General features: G+C 44.0%; 1 protein-coding gene across 1 annotated transcript in view; it reads left to right on the plus strand.

Annotated features, from left to right (window-relative positions):
* The window catches only part of LOC121584783 (transmembrane protein 132C-like), a 253,640-nt gene that overhangs the window by 40,263 nt on the left and 192,726 nt on the right, over positions 1-20,651 (plus strand). The window contains exon 2 of the mRNA XM_041900894.2: positions 10,585-11,473. Coding sequence (XP_041756828.1) covers positions 10,585-11,473 — 889 coding nt within the window. The remainder of the gene's footprint in view (positions 1-10,584; positions 11,474-20,651) is intronic.

The following is a 20,651-nucleotide window of genomic DNA, read 5'->3' on the forward strand; positions in this document are numbered from 1 at the left end:
TGGCCAGGGTGGCTCCCAATCAGAGACGGCTGTTGCTCGTTGTCTCTGATTGGGAGCCATACTTAGGTAGCTGTAAGGCATTCGTTTGGTGTGGTTTCTTGTTCCTTTTGATTTGTGTTTGTATCGAAGGACTTCACGTTTCGTTTGTTGTTTTGTTCGCTGTGGTGTACAAGAAAATAAATATGTACGCATCTCACGCTGCGCCTTGGCCCGCTCCTTTTCAAGACGATCGTGACAATGTGCTCCAATGGGAAACAGACGACACCCACTGGAAATTGCATTTTCACAGAAATCAATAGCTGACTACATCAAAACAATGTTCCAAAAACCATGGCTATATCTTCAGACAGAAGAAACCACCACGACTGGGTCAAGCAGCGTGATGAGGAGAAAGGTTGGAATTGGGAGCAGTGGAGAGAGAATTGGACGAGAACCATGGAGGCCTGGTCCACGGGGGAGAGACAAGCCCAGAAAATTTTTAGGGGGGGGGCTCACGCCGTGGACGACGGGGCAGCAGGAGTACGGGATAGAGTGGTTCAGAGGGTTGGCAGAGGAGGCCGCCAGGTTACGGGAGTTACTGGACACCAGGGGGAAGGAGTATGTAGAGGCACGGCGAGAGGTACTGGGGTGTGTTGCCAGTCCGGTCCGGCCCGTTCCTGATCCCCGCGTAGGGCCAGTGGCGTTTGTTCCCAGTACGGTTCGGCCTGTTCCTGCCTCTCGCACCGAGCCTGTGGTGCGCGTCGCCAGCCCGGTCCGGCCTGTTCCTGTCCCTCGCGCCAAGCCTGTGGTGCGCGTCGCCAGCCCGGTTCGGCCTGTTCCTGCTCCCCGCACCAAGCCTATGGTGCGCTTCGTCAGCCCGGTTCGGCCTGTTCCTGCTCCCCGCACCAAGCCTATGGTGCGCGTCGCCAGCCCGGTCCGGCCTGTTCCTGCTCCCCGCACCAAGCCAGTGGTGCGCTTCATCAGCCCGGTTCGGCCCGTCCCTGCTCCCCGCACCAAGCCAATGGTGCGCTTCGTCAACCCGGTTCGGCCCGTCCCTGCTCCCCGCACCAAGTCAATGGTGCGCGTCGTCAGCCCGGTCCGGCCTGTTCCTGCTCCCCGCACCAAGCAAGTGGTGCGCTTCATCAGCCCGTTTCGGCCCGTCCCTGCTCCCCGCACCAAGCCAATGGTGCGCGTCGTCAGCCCGGTCCGGCCCGTCCCTGCTCCCCGCACCAAGCCTGTGGTGCGCGTCATCAGTCCGGCACAGCCTGTGCCTGTTCCACCGGTGCCTGGTCCGGCACCGGTCAGCTGCTCCACTCCGGAGCTAGAGCATTCCGCTCCACCAGTGTTCAGTCCAGCTCCGGCCAGCAGGGCCAGACCGGATCAGGGGCGCTTTGGGGGGTTAGAGAGGGAGTGGGAGTCATGCCCGAGCCGGATCCACCGCCGAGGCGGAGTGCCCACCCGGTCCCTCCCTGTTGTGTTTGGTTGGCGCGGCCGGAGTCCGCGCCTTTGGGGGGTACTGTCACGCCCTGGCTCTGGGGACTCTCGTATGTTGAGCCAGGGTGTTAGGTTCTAGTTTTGTGTTTCTATGTTGGCCAGGGTGGCTCCCAATCAGAGACGGCTGTTGCTCGTTGTCTCTGATTGGGAGCCATACTTAGGTAGCTGTAAGGCATTCGTTTGGTGTGGTTTCTTGTTCCTTTTGATTTGTGTTTGTATCGAAGGACTTCACGTTTCGTTTGTTGTTTTGTTCGCTGTGGTGTACAATAAAATAAATATTTACGCATCTCACACTGCGCCTTGGCCCGCTCCTTTTCAAGACGATCGTGACAGCGTGGTCAGCGTAGTGACGTGAAATGTTCCTAATTCATTTCCCCCATAGGAATGCCCAACAAACCAGAGGTAGAAAATGCTAACTAATTTCCATTGTTTAGGACTACAAGCTGGCAAACTCTATAACACTGACATGAAAATATGTTTGTCAAAATACACATGAAACTGCCACACATTCACTGATAAGTGCCTGAATGTGTTGCCTACAATTAAGAAAATGAACCTATTTAACTATGAATCAGCATAATGCTGTCTTAGTTCAGAATAAAAGTAAGACAATGATCTTGTTTAATTATATATTATATTAAAAGTAAGACAATGCTCCTATTTAATTATATATGATAGGAATCACAGAGAGTATGATGAAATAGTCATATTCTAACTTGGAAATATTCTGTTGAATTATCATTTCTGTTTTTTAAGTCTCAGCATTATACACAATGTGAGTCAGCCTACTTTGTGAGTCTGAGGCTGTGTGGAGGTAATGCATACAGGACAGTCAAGGCTGATTTGCTACTGCAGGCAGGTTGGTGACTCAGAGGAGAGACACTGCAGTGACACTGACTGCATGCATGCTGGCTGGCCTCCCTGGCACCTGTCTGTCTGGACATTATGAACACTTAGTTCCATCTTCACTCCAGGTGAAGTGGGCCAAAAGCATTTCCCCAAAATCATCAAACCATTTTATGCCCTATTGCACAACATTGAATTACTGAAAGGGTTGAATTCAGGACAATTTTTTTTATTGCTTTGCCACATTTTTTGCAGTATTACTTTAGTGCCTTGTTGCAAACAGGATGCATATTTTGGAATATTTGTATTCTGTACAAGCTTCTTCTTTTCACTCTGTCAATTAGGTTAGTATTGCGGAGTAACTACAATGTTGTTGATCCATCCTCAGTTTTCTCCTATCACAGCCATTGGCCTCATAGTGAAAACCCTGAGCGGTTGAGTTAGGAAGGGTACCTGTATCGACTGATGGACCTTACAGATAATTGAATGTGTGGGGTACAGAGATGAGGGAGTCATTCAAAAAGCATGATAAATACTATTATTGCACACAGAGTGAATCCATGCAACTTATTATTTGACTTGGTAAGCACAGTTTTACTCCTGAACTTATTTAGGCTTGCCATAAAAAAGAGTTTGAATATTTATTGACTCAAGACATTTCAGCTTTTCATTTGTAATTAATTTGTGAACATTTCTGAAAACATAAGTCCACTTTGAAATTATGGGGTATTGTGTGTAGGACAGTGACATAACAATCTAAATGTAATCAATTTTACATTCTGGCTGTAACACAACAACATGTGGGAAAAGTCAATGGGTGAGAATACTTTCTATGGCACTGTATGTATATGTTTATACATACACTACATGACCAAAAGTATGTGGACACCTGCTTGTTGAACATCTCATTCCAAAATCATGGGCATTAATATGGAGTTGGTCCCACCTTTGGTGCTATAAAAGCCTCCACTCTTCTGGGAAGGCTTTCCACTAGATGTTGGAACATTGCTGCGGGGACTTGCTTCCACTCAGCCACAAGAGCATTAGTGAGGTCAGGCACTGATGTTGGGCAATTAGGCCTGGCTCGCAGTCGGCGTTCCAATTCATCCCAAAGGTGTTCGATGGGGTTGAGGTCAGGGCATTGTGCAGGCCAGTCAAGTTCTTCCACACCGATGTTGACAAACCATTTCTGTATGGACCTCGCTTTGTGCACGGGGGCATTCTCATGCTGAAACAGGAAAGGGCCTTCCCCAAACTGTTGCCACAAAGTTGGAAGCACAGAATCGTCTAGAATGTCATTGTATGCTGTAGAGTTAAGATTTCCCTTCACTGGAACTAAGGGGCCTAGCCCGAAACATGAAAAACAGCCCCAGACCATTATTCCTCCTTTCCCAAACTGTACAGTTGGCACTATGCATTGGGGCAGGTAGCGTTCTCCAGATGGTGAAGCATTTCCAATGCTTCAGAATCCAATGGCGGCAAGCTTTACACCACTCCAGCCGACGCTAGGCATTGCACATGGTGAACTTAGGCTTGTATGCGGCTGCTCGGCCATGGAAACCCATTTCATGAAGCTCCCGACGAACAGTTATTGTGCTGACGTTGCTTCCAGAGGCAGTTTGGAACTCGGTAGTGAGTGTTGCAACTGAGGACAGACGATGTTTACGCTCTACACGCTTCAGCACTCAGCTGTCCTGTTCTGTGAACTTGTGTTGCCTACCACCGTTGTTGCTCCTAGACGTTTCCACTTCACAATAACAGAGCTTACAGTTGGACGGGGCAGCTCTAGCAGGACATAAATTTGATGAACTGACTTGTTGGAAAGGTGGCATCCTATGACGGTGCCTCGTTGAAAGTCACTGAACTCTTCAGTAAGGCCATTCTACTGCCAATGTTTGTCTATGGAGATTGCATGGCTGTGTGCTCGATTTTATACACCTGTCAGCAACGGGTGTGGCTGAAGTAGTCAAATCTACTAATTTGGGCCTCCCGAGTGGCGCAGTGGTCTAAGGCACTGCATCGCAGTGCTAGCTGTGCCACTAGAGATCCTGGTTCGAGTCCAGGCTCTGTCGCAGCCGGCCGCGACCGGTAGACCCATGGGGAGGGTTTGGCCGGCAGGGATGTTCTTGTCCCATCGCGCACTAGCAACTCCTGTGGCGGGCCGGGCCCAGTGCGCGCTGACTCGGTCACCAGGTGTACGGTGTTTCCTTCGGCACATTGGTGCGGCTGGCTTCCGGGTTAAGCGGGCACTGCGTCAAGAAGCAGTGCGGCTTGGTTGGGTCGTGTTTCGGAGGACACACGACTCTCGACCTTCGCCTCTCCCGTGTCCGTACGGGAGTTGCAGCGATGGGAAAAGACTGTAACTACCAATTGGATACCATGAAAAAGGGGGTAAAATACCAAAAAAGAATCTACTAATTTGAAGGGATGTCCACATGTCCACATACTTTTGTATAGTGTATGCAAAGCTGTCATAAAGGCAAAGGGTGGCTACTATTTTGATTTGTTTAACACTTTTTTGGTTACTACATGATTCCATATGTGTTATTTCATAGTTTTGATGTCTTCACTATAATTCAAAAACGTAAAGAATTTTAAAAATAAAGAAAAACCCTTGAATGAGTAGGTGTGTCCAAACTTTTGACTAGTAGTGTATAGTGTATACACTAGTGTATACACTGAGTGTACAAAACATTAAAAACACATACCTAATATTGCCCTCAGAACAGCCTCAATTCATCGGGGCATGGACTCTATAAGTTGTTGAAAGCGTTCCATAGGGATTTTGGCCCATGTTGACTCCAATGCTTCCCACAGTTGTGTCAAGTTGGTTGGATGTTCTTTGGGTAGTGGACCATTCTTGATACACACGGGAAACTGTTGAGCGTGAAAAACCCAGCAGCGTTGCAGTTCTTGACACACTCAAACTGGTGCAACTGGCACCTACTACCATACCCAGTTTAAATATTTTGTCTTGCTCATTCACCCTCTGAATGGTACACATACACAATCCATGTCTCAATTGTCTCAAGGCTTAAAAATCCTTCTTTAACTTGGCTCCTCCCCTTCATCTACACTGATTGAAGTGGATTTAACAAGTAACATCAAAAAGGGCCCATAGCTTTCACCTTGATTCACCTAGTCAGTCTATCTCATGGAAAGAGCAGGTGTTCCTAACGTTTTGTACACTCAGTGTATATTATTTATTTCAATTCCGAGCACTGGCTTGCTGACTCTTGATTACTATGGATTTGGGTTTAGAGTTTTCCCATCTCTCTTTATTTCCTTTTCACTCTTGATGTTTTTTTTTTTTAAGGTTGCAAATTCGGAGCCAATTCCAGAGACTGATTCCATCATAGATTTGTATACTGATACCCAGCATCTGGGAAATGGGATCTCACAGTTGTCTGAGGGTGTAAGCATATTGTACACTACAATATGCTGCAGTTACTCTACCATGTAGTCACATAACGACCTACTCAAAGGTTGGTGGCTTCAAGCTGCTTTTATTAAGATACAAATGAAAAAAGCATTTTTGTAAAAGGTTTAAGAATTATTTTCTGATGTAAAAACCCATTCAGTGCTTTGTGTATTTGTTGTAAACATAAAATTCCAACCTCCTTGATTGCTTAGATCAATTAATCTATCTCCAGCATATTATTTTAAAATGAGCATAGATTGGCTTTGTATTTCTACAAAGCTGCCTCACAAAGATTGCAGAGAGGAACGTAGCTATCTGCTTTTGAATACACATGTCAAGTTCATAACTATTCTTTATTGGTAGATTTAATGTGCACACACAGGGTTTCCATTTGTTTGCTTGTGCTTTGAATGGAATTCAATAATCTGCAATGAATTATACATTCTGGGGAGTTTTAATTTATAACATCCCTTTTTTTCTTCCTTTAAACTTTTGTCCTCTCAGTTTAGAAATCGTACTACTAAATTCGGTCACAAACAGATTAAAATTATGTTGATTAATGTGCTCCCTCTGAGGGATCTTGGCCATCCTTTTAATTGTAATAAGCACATGGTTAATTAATTTCTTATTTATTTTGTATCAAATGTTCACAATTGGCTAGAATGGGCCTCTCAGAAATTAAAACAAGGCAACAGTAAACATGTCATCCCCCACCAATGATGCAGCACCCCCCTTAGGCCAATCAGTGCAATTTTGTAAATGACGGATCATTCACCCAAGTTTCATCAAAATCGGGCCAGTGGTGTCTGAGATATCGTATGTGACTAACGTACATACAGTTGATTACTATAGCGCCCCCCTTGGGCCATTTTGTAAATGCCGGATCTCTATGGCAAGACATATCATTCACCTAAGTTTCATCAAAATTGGGCCAGTGGAGTCTGAGATATCGTGTGGGTTAGCTACTCGTGTCCCTGAGCATGTTTGCCAAATTTCATCACTCTGAGTCAAACAGATCAATATATGTAAACATGTGCCGTTATAGTGCCACCGTGTGGTCAATATGAATTTTCTTGCATATGTTGAGTCTTGACAGTGTTTGCAACATGTGTACCAAATTGTGTTACAATAGAAACGTCCTTGACTGATTTATATGCATTTACGTGCCAGACCACGCCCACGTGAATGTTTATTGTCAATATGTTGTTTTAGGTACTAGTCTGGAAAATATTTTGTCCATAGATGCCACATATTACGTTTCGTGCAGATCGGTCATTCAGTGCTAGAAGTGTATATAAAAAGCTGCGTAAAATACATCATGGTGGACCTTATGGGTCCCTGAGGCAAATGTGTTCCTTGTGAGGAGAGGGAACTATTTACCGAATTTCATGACTTTAGGTCAAAACGGGGTGAGGGGCGTGACCTTTCAAAGTTCGCATTTTCAATCTCTTGTTATTGTGCCACCACCTGGCCAATCAGTGTCATTTTTAAATGCCGGATCACTATGGCAAGACGCATCATTCACCCAAGTGCTGTCTGAGATATGGCATGTGACTAACGCATCATTCACCCAAGTGCTGCCTTAGATATCACGTGTGACTAACGTACGAACGTACTAACAGACTGAGCCAGATCCACAAAATCAGTCAACCTTGCAATAATATATTAAGTCTAGAAAAAAAGAAAGAAGGGAAGCGCTGCTAAGGTACACAATAGTAGATTCTTGTAGACAGAAGGTGCTCTTTGGTAAAAGGGGTGAATTGGTCATCAAAAGAAAAGGAGGACCAAGGTACTCTTCAGATAATTAATTAAAACGTCTTTATTTGTATGGCATGTTCAATGGAAACAAAGTTTTTTTAAAACTCAGACACGTTTCGGCTGCATGGCCTTCGTCAGGGAGTACAAACCGAAACGCGTCTGAGTTTTTAAACTTTGTTTCCATTGAACATGCCATACAAATAAAGGCATTTTAATTAATTACATGAAGAGTACCTTGGTCCTCATTTCTTTTTGATGAATATATTAAGTCTATAAAGGTTTTCCTTTCAGCACACACTGCATAGCTAATCTTGGTGGCAACGCTTAACATTGACAGGTAATTCTTCTCCTGAAAATGTCTCAGACTTTTGTTGACTCCATAGATGCCAAAATGTTGCCCATGCAGTGTATGGTATCTGTCATTCACTGTCAATACAGCATGACTAACGGTTAGAAAATTGCCATTTGACAGCTGGTAACAAGGGAATAAATCTGACTGACTTTAAAACAGCCTGATTGACTAAGAAGACGAGAGCGATCCCATTCGTAGATGTGTAGATGTGCACTTTGCAGTGTTCTATGAGTAGCATTAGCCTATGTATGTGAGGCACATAGGGGCATTTCATTCCTTCTCAAGTGTGTTATGTCATCTGCAAAGCACAGACAATAAATATCATTATAGTAGAGACATGAGAGAAATGCTGAGGCCTCTGGAGCGAGTGCTTTGTCTTATAATGCTTGTTGGATTGAGACAGCTCCTGAGATGTGAGTAGAAACATTGCCACCATGGGACCGCAGAGGAGGAGACTTTGTTCCTGATTGTTCTATCTTGTATTGCTCTTGCTGGACTATCAAGCTTTTCATTTGTTAGTGTCGTCGTACCATCTGCAACAATGCTTCATGTGTACAAACAACACTTCTCGAGTTTGTTCAGAAAATAACAAATTACACTGCGGTATAGTATTGTCCAATGGTGTCTGTCTTCTGTTATAAAAGCCCCATATGGGTGCTGGTGTTTACTTTGAAGCAGCTAAGTGATATTTAAGTGGAGCTGTTAGTGATACTCCTCTATGGGGTTATGTTTAAGTGGAGCTGTTAGTGATACTCCTCTATGGGGTGATGTTTAAGTGGAGCTGTTAGTGATACTCCTCTATGGGGTGATGTTTAAGTGGAGCTGTTAGTGATACTCCTCTATGGGGTGATGTTTAAGTGGAGCTGTTAGTGATACTCCTCTATGGGGTGATGTTTAAGTGGAGCTGTTAGTGATACTCCTCTATGGGGTGATGTTTAAGTGGAGCTGTTAGTGATACTCCTCTATGGGGTGATGTTTAAGTGGAGCTGTTAGTGATACTCCTCTATGGGGTGATTGGGCTCAGCAGAGAGAGAGAGAGTCCCTAAACTAAACAGTGTTGTGTTGCCCTTCAGATGCGGAGGCAGGCAGGCTGCATCCCTCACGGCCTTCATGCTGCCTTCATGGGACAGACAGGGCCGAGGTCAAGTGGGCGCCATGAATCACAAATCCCTGGCTGATTTGTAAATTGTCGGGACATTGATTTACAAGGCTGGGGCTAAGGAATTAAATCCTCTCCCAGCAAACGTGGAAGATGGAAGTGTGCTGTGCAGGCAGGCAGGTGGGGGGGGCGGGGGGAGCGTAGTAATCACACAGCAGATTGCTCTTAAAAGGAAGGTCATAGCCCACTTTGGGTGATTAAAACCTTTTTACCAGTGTAGTGTTTTCTCTCTCATCACACAGGCCACCATGGAGTGGGACCTGTTAACAATGGCTCACCAGAAACAACTCATGATTACTCCACATTACATACATAAACTCCACTGATTACATTCATTCATACTGTATGTTCATGTACATCTTGCTTATTTAAAGGTGCAATATTCAGAAATAGCTCTGCCATTTCCTGGTTGCAAAAATTATAATAGTTTGCCTAATTTCAGTTTATGTGACAAAACAAGCAATGTATAGTGTAGAGAATCATTGTACCGTCTAAACCGCTGTGAAACATATTTTCAATAACCAACAATATTGCATTTTCAGCTGTTTGAAGCTGCTGTACAAAACTGAAAGTAAAAGATGCAAAAACTAAATTTAAGAACGGGAAGCATAGAAATAGCGCACATTGAACAGATGCTTGTTAGACTTGCGTTCAATGAGAATGACAGATTTACAACTCATATTTCTATGTGAATTTGATCAGGTCACCCAAAAAAAGTACATATTGCAGCTTTAACACATTGTGAATTGTAGCCCTACATAAAGTCATCTTTCATATGAGTTGCAATATGATAATGATACCTGAGCTTTTCATGAACGTTATAAGTATTTCATGTTTACTTGTTCTTGTTTTATCACAATCTGTGTTGATAATCTTATCATCATACTGTTGGTGTAGTCTCTGTTGGTGCCTCTTCTCTCTGTCGGCACCTCTATGGCTTTGTGCAGTACTCTTTGTACTTTCTCACACTAGAATATTGCATATTTCCCTTCCATCTGGAGACTGAGCTGAGCTCAGCTGAAAGATTGATTTACCAGAGGTTCAATATAATTGGATCTCATTCCGCTTTCAGAGCAGAATTTTTTTTATGTTAGGTGCAGACAAAATGAAGGGAGCGGGGGCAGGGGCAGCAAAGTATGAAAAAGCTACTAGTGCTAAGTAGAGTATCATTGACCAAAACTTGGTTATTCCAGATGTGGTTATTTTTTTTTACAATATGAGAAAATATATGGATAGTAATGTAATGTGCAATGGTCCTGACTCCTGGAGTTAGTTTCCTTCATTTTAAGAATATCAAAACATTACAATAACCGTACACCATGAAATTACATCTACAACATAATGAAATGTATTGTAAAGTAGGCCTGACAGCAGCTTACATTAGTCAGTGTCTTCTCTGCTGTCTGTGTGTAGTTCTATCAGGTCTGTCTGGTAAGCGCCAGTCCAAATGGCTGTCACTCAGTATGGCCATTCTAGTTTTACCGGAGGGAAGCTTTAGAGGAAATGTACAGGATGTACAACAAGTGAGCACTGCCTGAGCTTATCCTGACTCAGCTCTTATTTTCTGTCTTGTAGTAGCAGACTGTCGAGTCTTGGAGGGATTGCAGAGATTTTCATCCATCCCCACCTACTTGCCTGTCAACTACCAGGTGGTCAACGCAGAGTCTGCCTTCTTCCTGAAGGAGGCCAACCAGGAGTTTATGAGGAACTCCAGCCTGCTGTCGCGGACGGAGCCCTTCTTCATCTACCAGGCCCGCAGCATGCCCTCAGTAAACGCCAGCTATGGCCCCCTCTCTGTGGAGCAGCCTGTCCCCCCAGAGCTCATCCAGAACCCTGGAGCCTTCGTGGCGTCCTCCATGTTCACCTTCAACTGGAAGGTGCAGACCTTCATCATCCAGGACAGGATCTACCTTGCCAAGCCCAGGGTCCAGGTGCTGTTCTACGTGGCCGGCAGGGACTGGGACGACTACAGCGCCATCGACAAGCTGCCCTGCGTACGAATGTTTGCCTTCCACGAGACCCAGGAGGTGCGTGGCACCTGCCAGCTGAAGGGGGAGCTGGGGCTGTGTGTGGCTGAGCTGGAGCCCCTGGCCGGCTGGTTCAGCCCCCCCAGCGTAGTGCCTGGGCGTCAGAGGACTATAGAGCTGGCCGAGGGGACCACGGTGGAGCTCTACTACATGTTACAGTCAACAGAGGCAGGGGAGTGCCACTCGGAGGAGGCCCAGAAAGGCATCTCCATCCGCTCGGATCAAGAGGGGCTGTTTGGCTCATCCACCTCCACCCCCATGAGGAGGATCGGCAGTGTGCGTCTGTACCAGATCCCTGCCGCTCCTTTCCTGACTGAACACAGGCTGGATAGTAACTTCCTGGTCATGGTGCCAGCCATGCCGATGAGGCAGAGGGACACTGTCTCCGCCTTCATCACTGCCTCAGCCTTCTCTCCTGTGGAAATGTTCACCCTAAGGTAAGACAATACATAAGCATGTTCTGATATTAAAGGTTAATAATTAGACCTGTGCATATCTTCATACAAAGTGTCTCTGCAATGCTGTATTACAGAGTGAAGAAATTGAGAAATTAACAACTCTCTGTAGTACACCCTAGTTGTAATTCATTTAGCAAGGAGTGTAGGGCAAGTGTAATGTTTGGCAGTTTGGCTGTTAGTCCTGATTTAATTGTTAAGTTATCTCAGTTTTTTTGCGGTCTCCAAAATTAAAGTTACTTCACTCAGTTTAGCCAAGTTTATGTAACTCAGTGAAAACAGGGAGTGGAGCATCTTTATCTCAGAGAAATTGTCAGACTCATTGAAGCTGTAAATTGTAATTAGAATGTACAGATGAGATTAAGTGATTTAGATAATTAACACACAATGCAAATGAGGATGTCATTAATTAAAATGCATTTCCATTAGCGTAATGACTGCAAGCCTGATCTTAATCACGCTGGTTGGGAACATTTATAAACCATAAGAGATGCCGTGACTAGGGGTCAAGCCAATTTTTCAACCTGTGTAAATGAAAACAAGCCAACTGGCTGATTGGATTGTTTTCTGCATAGGTGAGTGGATATGCTGAGGCTAGTTTAAGTTAGTTACACTATACTTTTCTCATCTTGAACCATGGAAATAGAAGTTGTCATAAATGTCCTATATATGCCATTGTTCTCAGAGTCTAGATTTGATGTTGAATATATCTTTCAGCAATCTCTGACTTTCACAAAATTATAATCTAAACGAAAACTAGAACGTAACATTTAATCGCCAGATATTTATTCTGGTGAGATGAGGTAATGGCAAGTTTGTAAATAATCCTCGTTTTTTATCCCATGAATAAAAAACTGGCCACAGAGACTTAGCCTGTGGTGTTTTTATTTGGCAGTGGTGTACTTTGTGATTACCAGCCTCTACTGGCCAGCTGAGAGATGCAGATATGGAGAGGCCTTTGGTTTCAGGCCTTTGTGTGTTACTAGGTGATAAGAGTGTCCTCGTGTGTACATTTGTTAGGATGCCAAATCACCAGGACAAGAAAATATCTCTTTATACACAACATTATTAGCTTTTCTGTACTCAGTCCCTCCACCTCAACCATCACTGATTGCCTTGTGTCTTACAAAGGATGTACCAATAAACTTTTGTCAAACATCTATGATGACATTCTATTAGACGTTTTATTATATATATAGTATAATTAGAATACATATTATAATGTATATGTTCATGCCAACATCCATCTTTCTTCCTATTGTCACTTACCAATGCAGTAGAATCTAATTTGTAAGTCGCTCTGGATAAGAGCGTCTGCTAAATGACTTAAATGTAAATGTAAAGAAATACATGTTATGTATCCCGAATGATAAGAACATGATTAACACCTAGGGGTCTATTTTAACAAACATAAAGCAATGGTAAATCAAAGCGTTGGCTGTAGCGCTATAGGTTCAGGGGTGTGTTAGAAGAATTTTTACTATTTTCACTCACCTTCAACTTGTTAACCTCTACGGGATCGGTGTCCCGTATACGGGACGGTTGAGCTAACGTGCGAGAATGTGATTAGCATGACTGTTGTAAGTAACAGCAAACATGTCTCATGTGGTCCTCTGTAGCTCAGCTGGTAGAGCACGGCGCTTGTAACGCCAAGGAAGTGGGTTCGATCCCCGGGACCACCCATACACAAAAAAAATGTATGCACGCATGACTGTAAGTCGCTTTGGATAAAAGCGTCTGCTAAATGGCATATTATTATTATTATGGCCAGAAAGCTTACATTCTTGTGAATCTAACTACAGTGTCCAATTTACAGTAGCTATTACAGTGAAAAAATACCATGCTATTGTTTGAGGAGAGTGCACAACAACAAAAAACTTATCATGGCACCTGGTTTGATACATTCACCTCTGAAGGTAAATAATGTACTTACTATCAGTAATCTTCCTCTGATTTGTCATCCTAAGGGTCCCAGAGATAAAATGTAGCATAGTTTTGTTTGATAAAAATCAATTTTTATATTCAAATGTAGGAACTGGTTCTACAGTTTGAACCTCTGCTGTCTCTGGCTCCACACCCACCCCGCCCGGCCATCTAGATGTGTGAAAGTTAGTGTATAAGCTAACGATCCATCATGTATGAAATTCCTGGGAGTGTTTAAACTTACATTTGGTATTACCATATCATTTTTGTATGTTCTCTGTAGTTATTTACTTGAAAATGTATCAATTGACCAATTCGGCACATTTGGGCAGACTTGACACAAAATAGTCCAGTATTGCAATACTTCACTGGATCAATCTGAAACTTTGCACACACACTGCTGCCAAAATCTACATTGCGCCTAAACTGCAATATTATATTGTGGCCTTTCTCTTGCATTTCTAAGATGATGGAACATTTTTTGTTTATATTATATTTTACCAGATCTAATGTGTTATATTCTCTTACATTAATTTCACATTTCCACAAACTTCAAAGTGTTTCCTTTCAAATGGTATCAAGAATATATATATCCTTGCTTCAGGTCCTGAGCTACAGGCAGTTAGATTTGGGTATGTCATTTTAGGCGAAGATTTTAAAAAAGGGTCCAATCCTTAAGAGGTTAAAAACTGTAATATCTTATGTTTCACCGAGTCATGGCTGAACGACGACATTAATAACATACAGCTGGCGGGTTATACATTGTATCGGCAGAATATAACAGCAGCCTCTGGTAAGACAAGGGGTGGCGGTCTATGTATATTTGTAAACAACAGCTGGTGAAGAAATATCTAAGGAAGTCTCAGTGTTTTGCTCGCCTGAGGTAGAGTATATCATGATATGCTGTAGACCACACTATCTACCAAGAGAGTTTTCATCTATATTCTTCATAGCTGTCTATTTACCACCACAAACCGATGCTGGCACTAAGACCACACTCAATGAGCTGTATACGGCCATAAGCAAACAGTTAAACGCTCATCGAGAGGCGTTGCTCTTAGTGGCCGGGGACTTTAATGCAGGGAAACTTAAATCTGTTTTACCTCATTTCTACCAGCATGTTAAATGTGCAACCAGAGGGGAAAAAACTCTAGACCACCTTTACTCCACCCACAGAGACACGTACAAAGCTCTCCTTCGCCCTCCATTTGGCAAATCTGACCATAATTCTATCCTCCTGATTCCTGCTTACAAGCAAAAACTAAAGCAGGAAGCACCAGTGACTCTGTCAATAAAAAAGTGGTCAGATGAAGCAGATGCTAAGCTACAGGACTGTTTTGCGAGCACAGACTGGAATATGTTCCGGGATTCTTCAATGGCATTGAGGAGTACAACACATCAGTCACTGGCTTCATCAATAAGTGCATCGATGACGTCGTTCCCACAGTGACTGTACATACATACGCCAACCAGAAGACATGGATTACAGGCAACATCCGCACTGAGATAATGGGTAGAGCTGCTGCTTTCAAGGAGTGGGACTCTAATCCGGAAGTTTATAAGAAATCCTGCTATGCCCTCCGATGAACCATCAAACAGGCAAAGAGTCAATACAGGACTAAGATCGAATCGTACCACACCGGCTCCGAAGCTCGTCGGATGTGGCAGGGCTTGCAAACTGACACGAGCCTACCAGACGAGCTAAATTACTTCTATGCTCGCTTTGAGGCAAGTAACACTGAAACATGCATGAGAGCATCAGCTGTTCCGGACAACTGTGTGATCACGCTCTCCGTAGCCGATGTGAGTAAAACCTTTAAACAGGTCAACATTCACAATGCTGCAGGGCCAGACGGATTACCAGGACGTGTACTCCAAGCATGCGCTGACCAACTGGCAAGTGTCTTCACTGACATTTTCAACTTCTCCTTATCTGAGTCTGAAATACCAACATGTTTCAAGCAGACCACCATAGTCCCTGTGCCCAAGAACACTAAGGTAACCTGCCTAAATGACTACCGACCCGTAGCACTCACGTCTGTAGCCATGAAGTGCTTTGAAAGGCTGGTCATGGCTCACATCAACACCATTATCCCAGAAACCCTAGACCCACTCCAATTTGCATACCACCCCAACAGATCCACAGATGATGCAATCTCTATTGCGCTCCACACTGCCCTTTCAAACCTGGACAAAAGGAACACCTACACGAGAATGCTATTCATTGACTACAGCTCAGCGTTCAACACCATAGTGCCCTCAAAGCTCATCCCTAAGCTAAGGACCCTGGGACTAAACACCTCCCTCTGCAACTGGATCCTGGACTTCCTGACGGGCCGCCCCCAGGTGGTAAGGGTAGGTAACAATATATCCGCCACGCTGATCCTCAACACGGAGGCCCCTCAGGGGTGTGTGCTCAGTCCCCTCATGTACTCCCTGTTCACTCATGACTGCATGGCCAGGCACGACTCCAACACCATCATTAAGTTTGCCGATGACACAACAGTGGTAGGCCTGATCACCGACAACGACGAGACAGCCTATAGGGAGGAGGTCAGAGACATGGCCGTGTGGTGCCAGGAGAACAACCTCTCCCTCAACGTGATCAAGACAAAGGAGATGATTGTGGGCTACAGGAAAAAGAAGAGGACCGAGCACGCCCCCATTCTCATCGACGGGGCTGTATTGGAGCAGGTTGAGAGCTTCAAGTTCCTTGGTGTTCACATCACAATCAAACTAACATGGTCCAAGCACACCAAGATAGTCGTGAAGAGGGCACCACAACACCTATTCCCCCTCAGGAGACTGAAAAGATTTGGCATGGGTCCTCAGGTCCTCAAAAAGTTATACAGCTGCACCATCGAGAGCATCCTGACTGGTTGCATGACTGCCTGGTATGGCAACTGCTCAGCCTCTGACTGCAAGGCACTACAGAGGGTAGTGCGTACGTCCCAGTACATCACTGGGGCCAAGCTTCCTGCCATCCAGGACCTCTATACCAGGCGGTGTCAGAGGAAGGCCCTAAAGATTGTCGAAGACTCCAGCCACCCTAGTCATAGACTGTTCTCTCTGCTACCGCACGGCAAGCAATACCGGAGCGCCAAGTCTAGGTCCAAGAGGCTTCTAAACAGCTTTAACCCCAAGCCATGAGACTCATGAACATCTAATCAAATGGCTACCCCTCTTTTACGCTGCTGCTACTCTCTGTTTATTACTATGCATAGTCACTTTAATAACTCTACCTACAGTGCCTTGCAAAAGTGTTCATCCCCCTTGGTGTTTTCCTATTTTGTTGCATTACAACCTGTAATTTAAATTGATTTTTATTTGAATTTCATATAATGGACATACACAAAATAGTCCAAATTGGTGAAGTGAAATGAAAAAAATAACTTGTTTCAAATAATTCTAAAAAATATATAACGGAAAAGTGGTGCGTGCATATGTATTCACCCCCTTTGCTATGAAGCTCCTAAATAAGATCTGGTGCAACCAATTACCTTCAGAAGTCACATAATTAGTTAAATAAAGTCCACCTGTGTGCAATCTAAGTGTCACATGATCTCAGTATATAGACACCTATTCTGAAAGGCCCCAGAGTCTGCAACACCACTAAGCAAGGGGAACCACCAAGCAAGCGGCACCATGAAGACCAAGAAGCTCTCCAAACAGATCAGGGACAAAGTTGTAGCTCAGTTGGTAGAGCATGGCGCTTGCAACACCAGGGTTGTGGGTTCGTTTCCCACGGGGGGCCAGTATGAAAATGTATGCACTCACTAACTGTAAGTTGCTGTGGATAAGAGCGTCTGCTAAATGACTAAAATGTAAATGTAAAGTACAGATCAGTGTTGGGTTATAAAAATATATCAGAAACTTTGAACATCCCACGGAGCACCATTTAATCCATTATAAAAAAATTGAAAGAATATGGCACCACAACAAACCTACCGAGAGAGGGCCGCCCACCAAAACTCATGGACCAGGCAAGGAGGAAATTAATCAGAGGCAACAAAGAGACCAAAGATAACCCTGAAGGAGCTGCAAAGCTCCACAGCGGAGATTGGAGTATCTGTCCATAGGACCACTTTAAGCTGTACACTCCACAGAGCTGGGATTTACAGAAGAGTGGCCAGAAGAAAGCCATTGCTTAAAGAAAAAATAAGCAAACACGTTTGGTGTTCGCCAAAAGGCATGTGGGAGACTCCCCAAACATATGGAAGAAGGTACTCTGGTCAGATGAGACTAAAATTTAGCTTTTTGGCCATCAAGGAAAACGCTATGTCTGGCGCAAACCCAACACCTCTCATCACCCCGAGAACACCATCCCCACAGTGAAGCATGGTGGTGGCAGCATCATGCTGTGGAATGTTTTTCATCGGCAGGGACCGGGAAACTGGTCAGAATTGAAGGAATGATGGATGGCGCTAAATACAGGGAATATCTTGAGGGAAACCTGTTTCAGTCTTCCAGAGATTTGATACTGGGACGGAGGTTCACCTTCCAGCAGGACAATGACCCTAAGCATACTGCTAAAGCAATACTTGAGTGGTTTAAGGGGAAACATTTAAAAGTATTGGAATGGCCTAGTCAAAGCCCAGACCTCAATTCAATTGAGAATCTGCGGTATGACTTAAAGATTGCTGTACACCATCGTAACCCATCCAACTTGAAGGAGCTGGAGCAGTTGTGCCTTGAAGAATGGGCAAAAATCGCAGTGGCTAGATGTGCAAAGACATACCCCAAGAGACTTGCAGCTGTAATTGCTGCAAAAGGTGGCTCTACAAAGTATTGACTTTGGGGGGGGTGAATAGTTATGCACGCTCAAGTTTTCTGTTTTTTGTCTTATTTCTTGTTTGTTTCACCCCCAAAAATATTTTGCATCTTCAAAGTGGTAGGCATGTTGTGTAAATCAAATGATACAACCCCCTCCAAATTCCATTTTAATTCCAGGTTGTAAGGCAACAAAATAGGAAAAATGCCAAGGGGGGTGAATACTTTCGCAAGCCACTGTACATGTACATATTACCTCAATTACCTCAACTAACCGGTGCCCCCGCACATTGACTCGGTACCGGTACCCCCTGTATATTGCCTCGCTATTGTTATTTTACTGCTGCTCTTTAATTACTTGTTACTTTTATATATATATATTTTTTTTAGGTATTCTTTCTTAAAACTGAAATGTTGGTTAAGGGGTTGTAAGTAAGCATTTCACGGTAAGGTCTACACCTGTTGTATTCAGCACGTGACAAATAAAATTTGATTTGATATACCTTTGATAATATTTCCCATAATGTTATTATCCTACCTCCTCTTTCTCTCTCTATTGTTGCTTCATTCCCGAGTACTTCCTGTTTGAGCTTCTGCTTGTAAACAGGAAGCAGGAGTATGGAGTCATGATCTATTTTGCCGAATGGGGGAAGAGGGAGGGCCTTGTATCCTTGCTTGTGAGTAGAGTCACAGTGGTCTTTATCTCACCTAGTGGCGAAGTAGACGTGTGGATGGAAGTTGGGCATCACGTGTCTTCAAATCGCCGGCAACAAGGGAAGCAGCCTCCGGGTGCAAGTTTTCCTGCTTGTTTATAGCTCGTACAGTTTGTTAAGTGGCAGCTTGTTATTTATCTTGTCTTGAGGTAGAATGTATACAACAGTCACAATAGCAGCTGAAAACTCTCTTGGGAGGTAGAAGGGTCGGCATTTGACCATCAGGTATTCCAAGACGGGTGAACAATGGGTTGAGACTTCCACTGCGCTCGAGTCGGCTCAGTGAATGTGTGTGTGTGTGTGTGTGTGTGTGTGTGTGTGTGTGTGTGTGTACGCGGGACCGGGTGCACATTCTGAATGCCAATAGCATGAACTACTTAGGGAGAATAAATTTGCCTCATCTTTAAAAGGCAATGCATCAGTAAGCACATTATCATTATGTGTGCTGATGGACAGTGAACAAGGAACTAATGTATGCAGTGATGGCCTGACAAAGAAATCAGCAGGTGCAGGATACTATGACTCAGAGAATGCTCAGAGGAGGCGAATGGCGGGGGGTGGAGGAAGGGACTCGCAGAGATGTCAGGTCTTTACTAAAGCTTCAGGCTGAGTGTGTTTGAATGCTGGCAGGTGAGTGGGCTGGTGAGTGGTCTGTGGTAGTTCGTGGTGAACTGCGGCTGACTTGTCAAGTGAGTTAATTAGCTTTCTTAAGTTTTTCCTGGACAGGTTTTACTTCTGATTATACAACAGCATGACCCATAATGCCTCAGTAACATTGCTCTACAGTTGTATTGGTTGTAGTCCCTCTCTTTCAATTCCTATCACAGAAAGGCATATCCTCAGCTTTTGCTCTAAACCTCTACTCTGCTCCAGGCATTTAGATGGAGTTTATTCTTGGTCCCTTTTATTTAAGACTCGTATCAGGCCCAAAGTAACCTAGTCCTGCACACTAAAATCCTGTCCACTACATCCACATGTGTATCCTGCACCCTGTGGTGGTGGTGGTGCAGCTCAACTATCTTCCTCATCCAGATCAGAGATCCAAAGGGAATGTTCTCTCAATTCTCGCCCCTCTAATATATGACTGGTCGACAGCAGTGTACTCAGACTGAGTATCAGTATGGCCAACCAAGGCCAGGGTATAGGAAGTAGTGATGGGGGGGGGGGGGATAATCGATACAGTTATATACCTCAATATTATTTTGGAGGATATCATATTGATTTGTAAAAAATGTAATACTGTGAAACTTCAGTTAAATGCAGAGTCTCATAGCCGACTGTTCCTTTTAATAGCCGGGCAACGGCACACATTTCAGCAAATAAACACAGTTTTCAAATAAACGGCAGTTCTAAATGAATTTTTTACGAGGTTAACATTAACTGTTTATGAGGCTTAATGTTTTATTTGTTACATTCAGTAATTCAGTAATGACTTGAAAGAATGATGGCAATCATCAGTTTTTATCGGCAGTAAGAAACTGCTAGCCATTGGCTGCTAACAGCTGAGAACTCCTAGCTACAGTGGGGGAAAAAAGTATTTAGTCAGCCACCAATTGTGCAAGTTCTCCCACTTAAAAAGATGAGAGAGGCCTGTCATTTTCATCATAGGTACACGTCAACTATGACAGACAAATTGAGAAAAAAAAATCCAGAAAATCACATTGTAGGATTTTTCATGAATTTATTTGCAAATTATGGTGGAAAATAAGTATTTGGTCACCTACAAACAAGCAAGATTTCTGGCTCTCACAGAC

Source organism: Coregonus clupeaformis, chromosome 16, assembly GCF_020615455.1.
Source record: "Coregonus clupeaformis isolate EN_2021a chromosome 16, ASM2061545v1, whole genome shotgun sequence".
In the NCBI taxonomy this organism is placed as follows: Eukaryota; Metazoa; Chordata; class Actinopteri; order Salmoniformes; family Salmonidae; genus Coregonus; species Coregonus clupeaformis.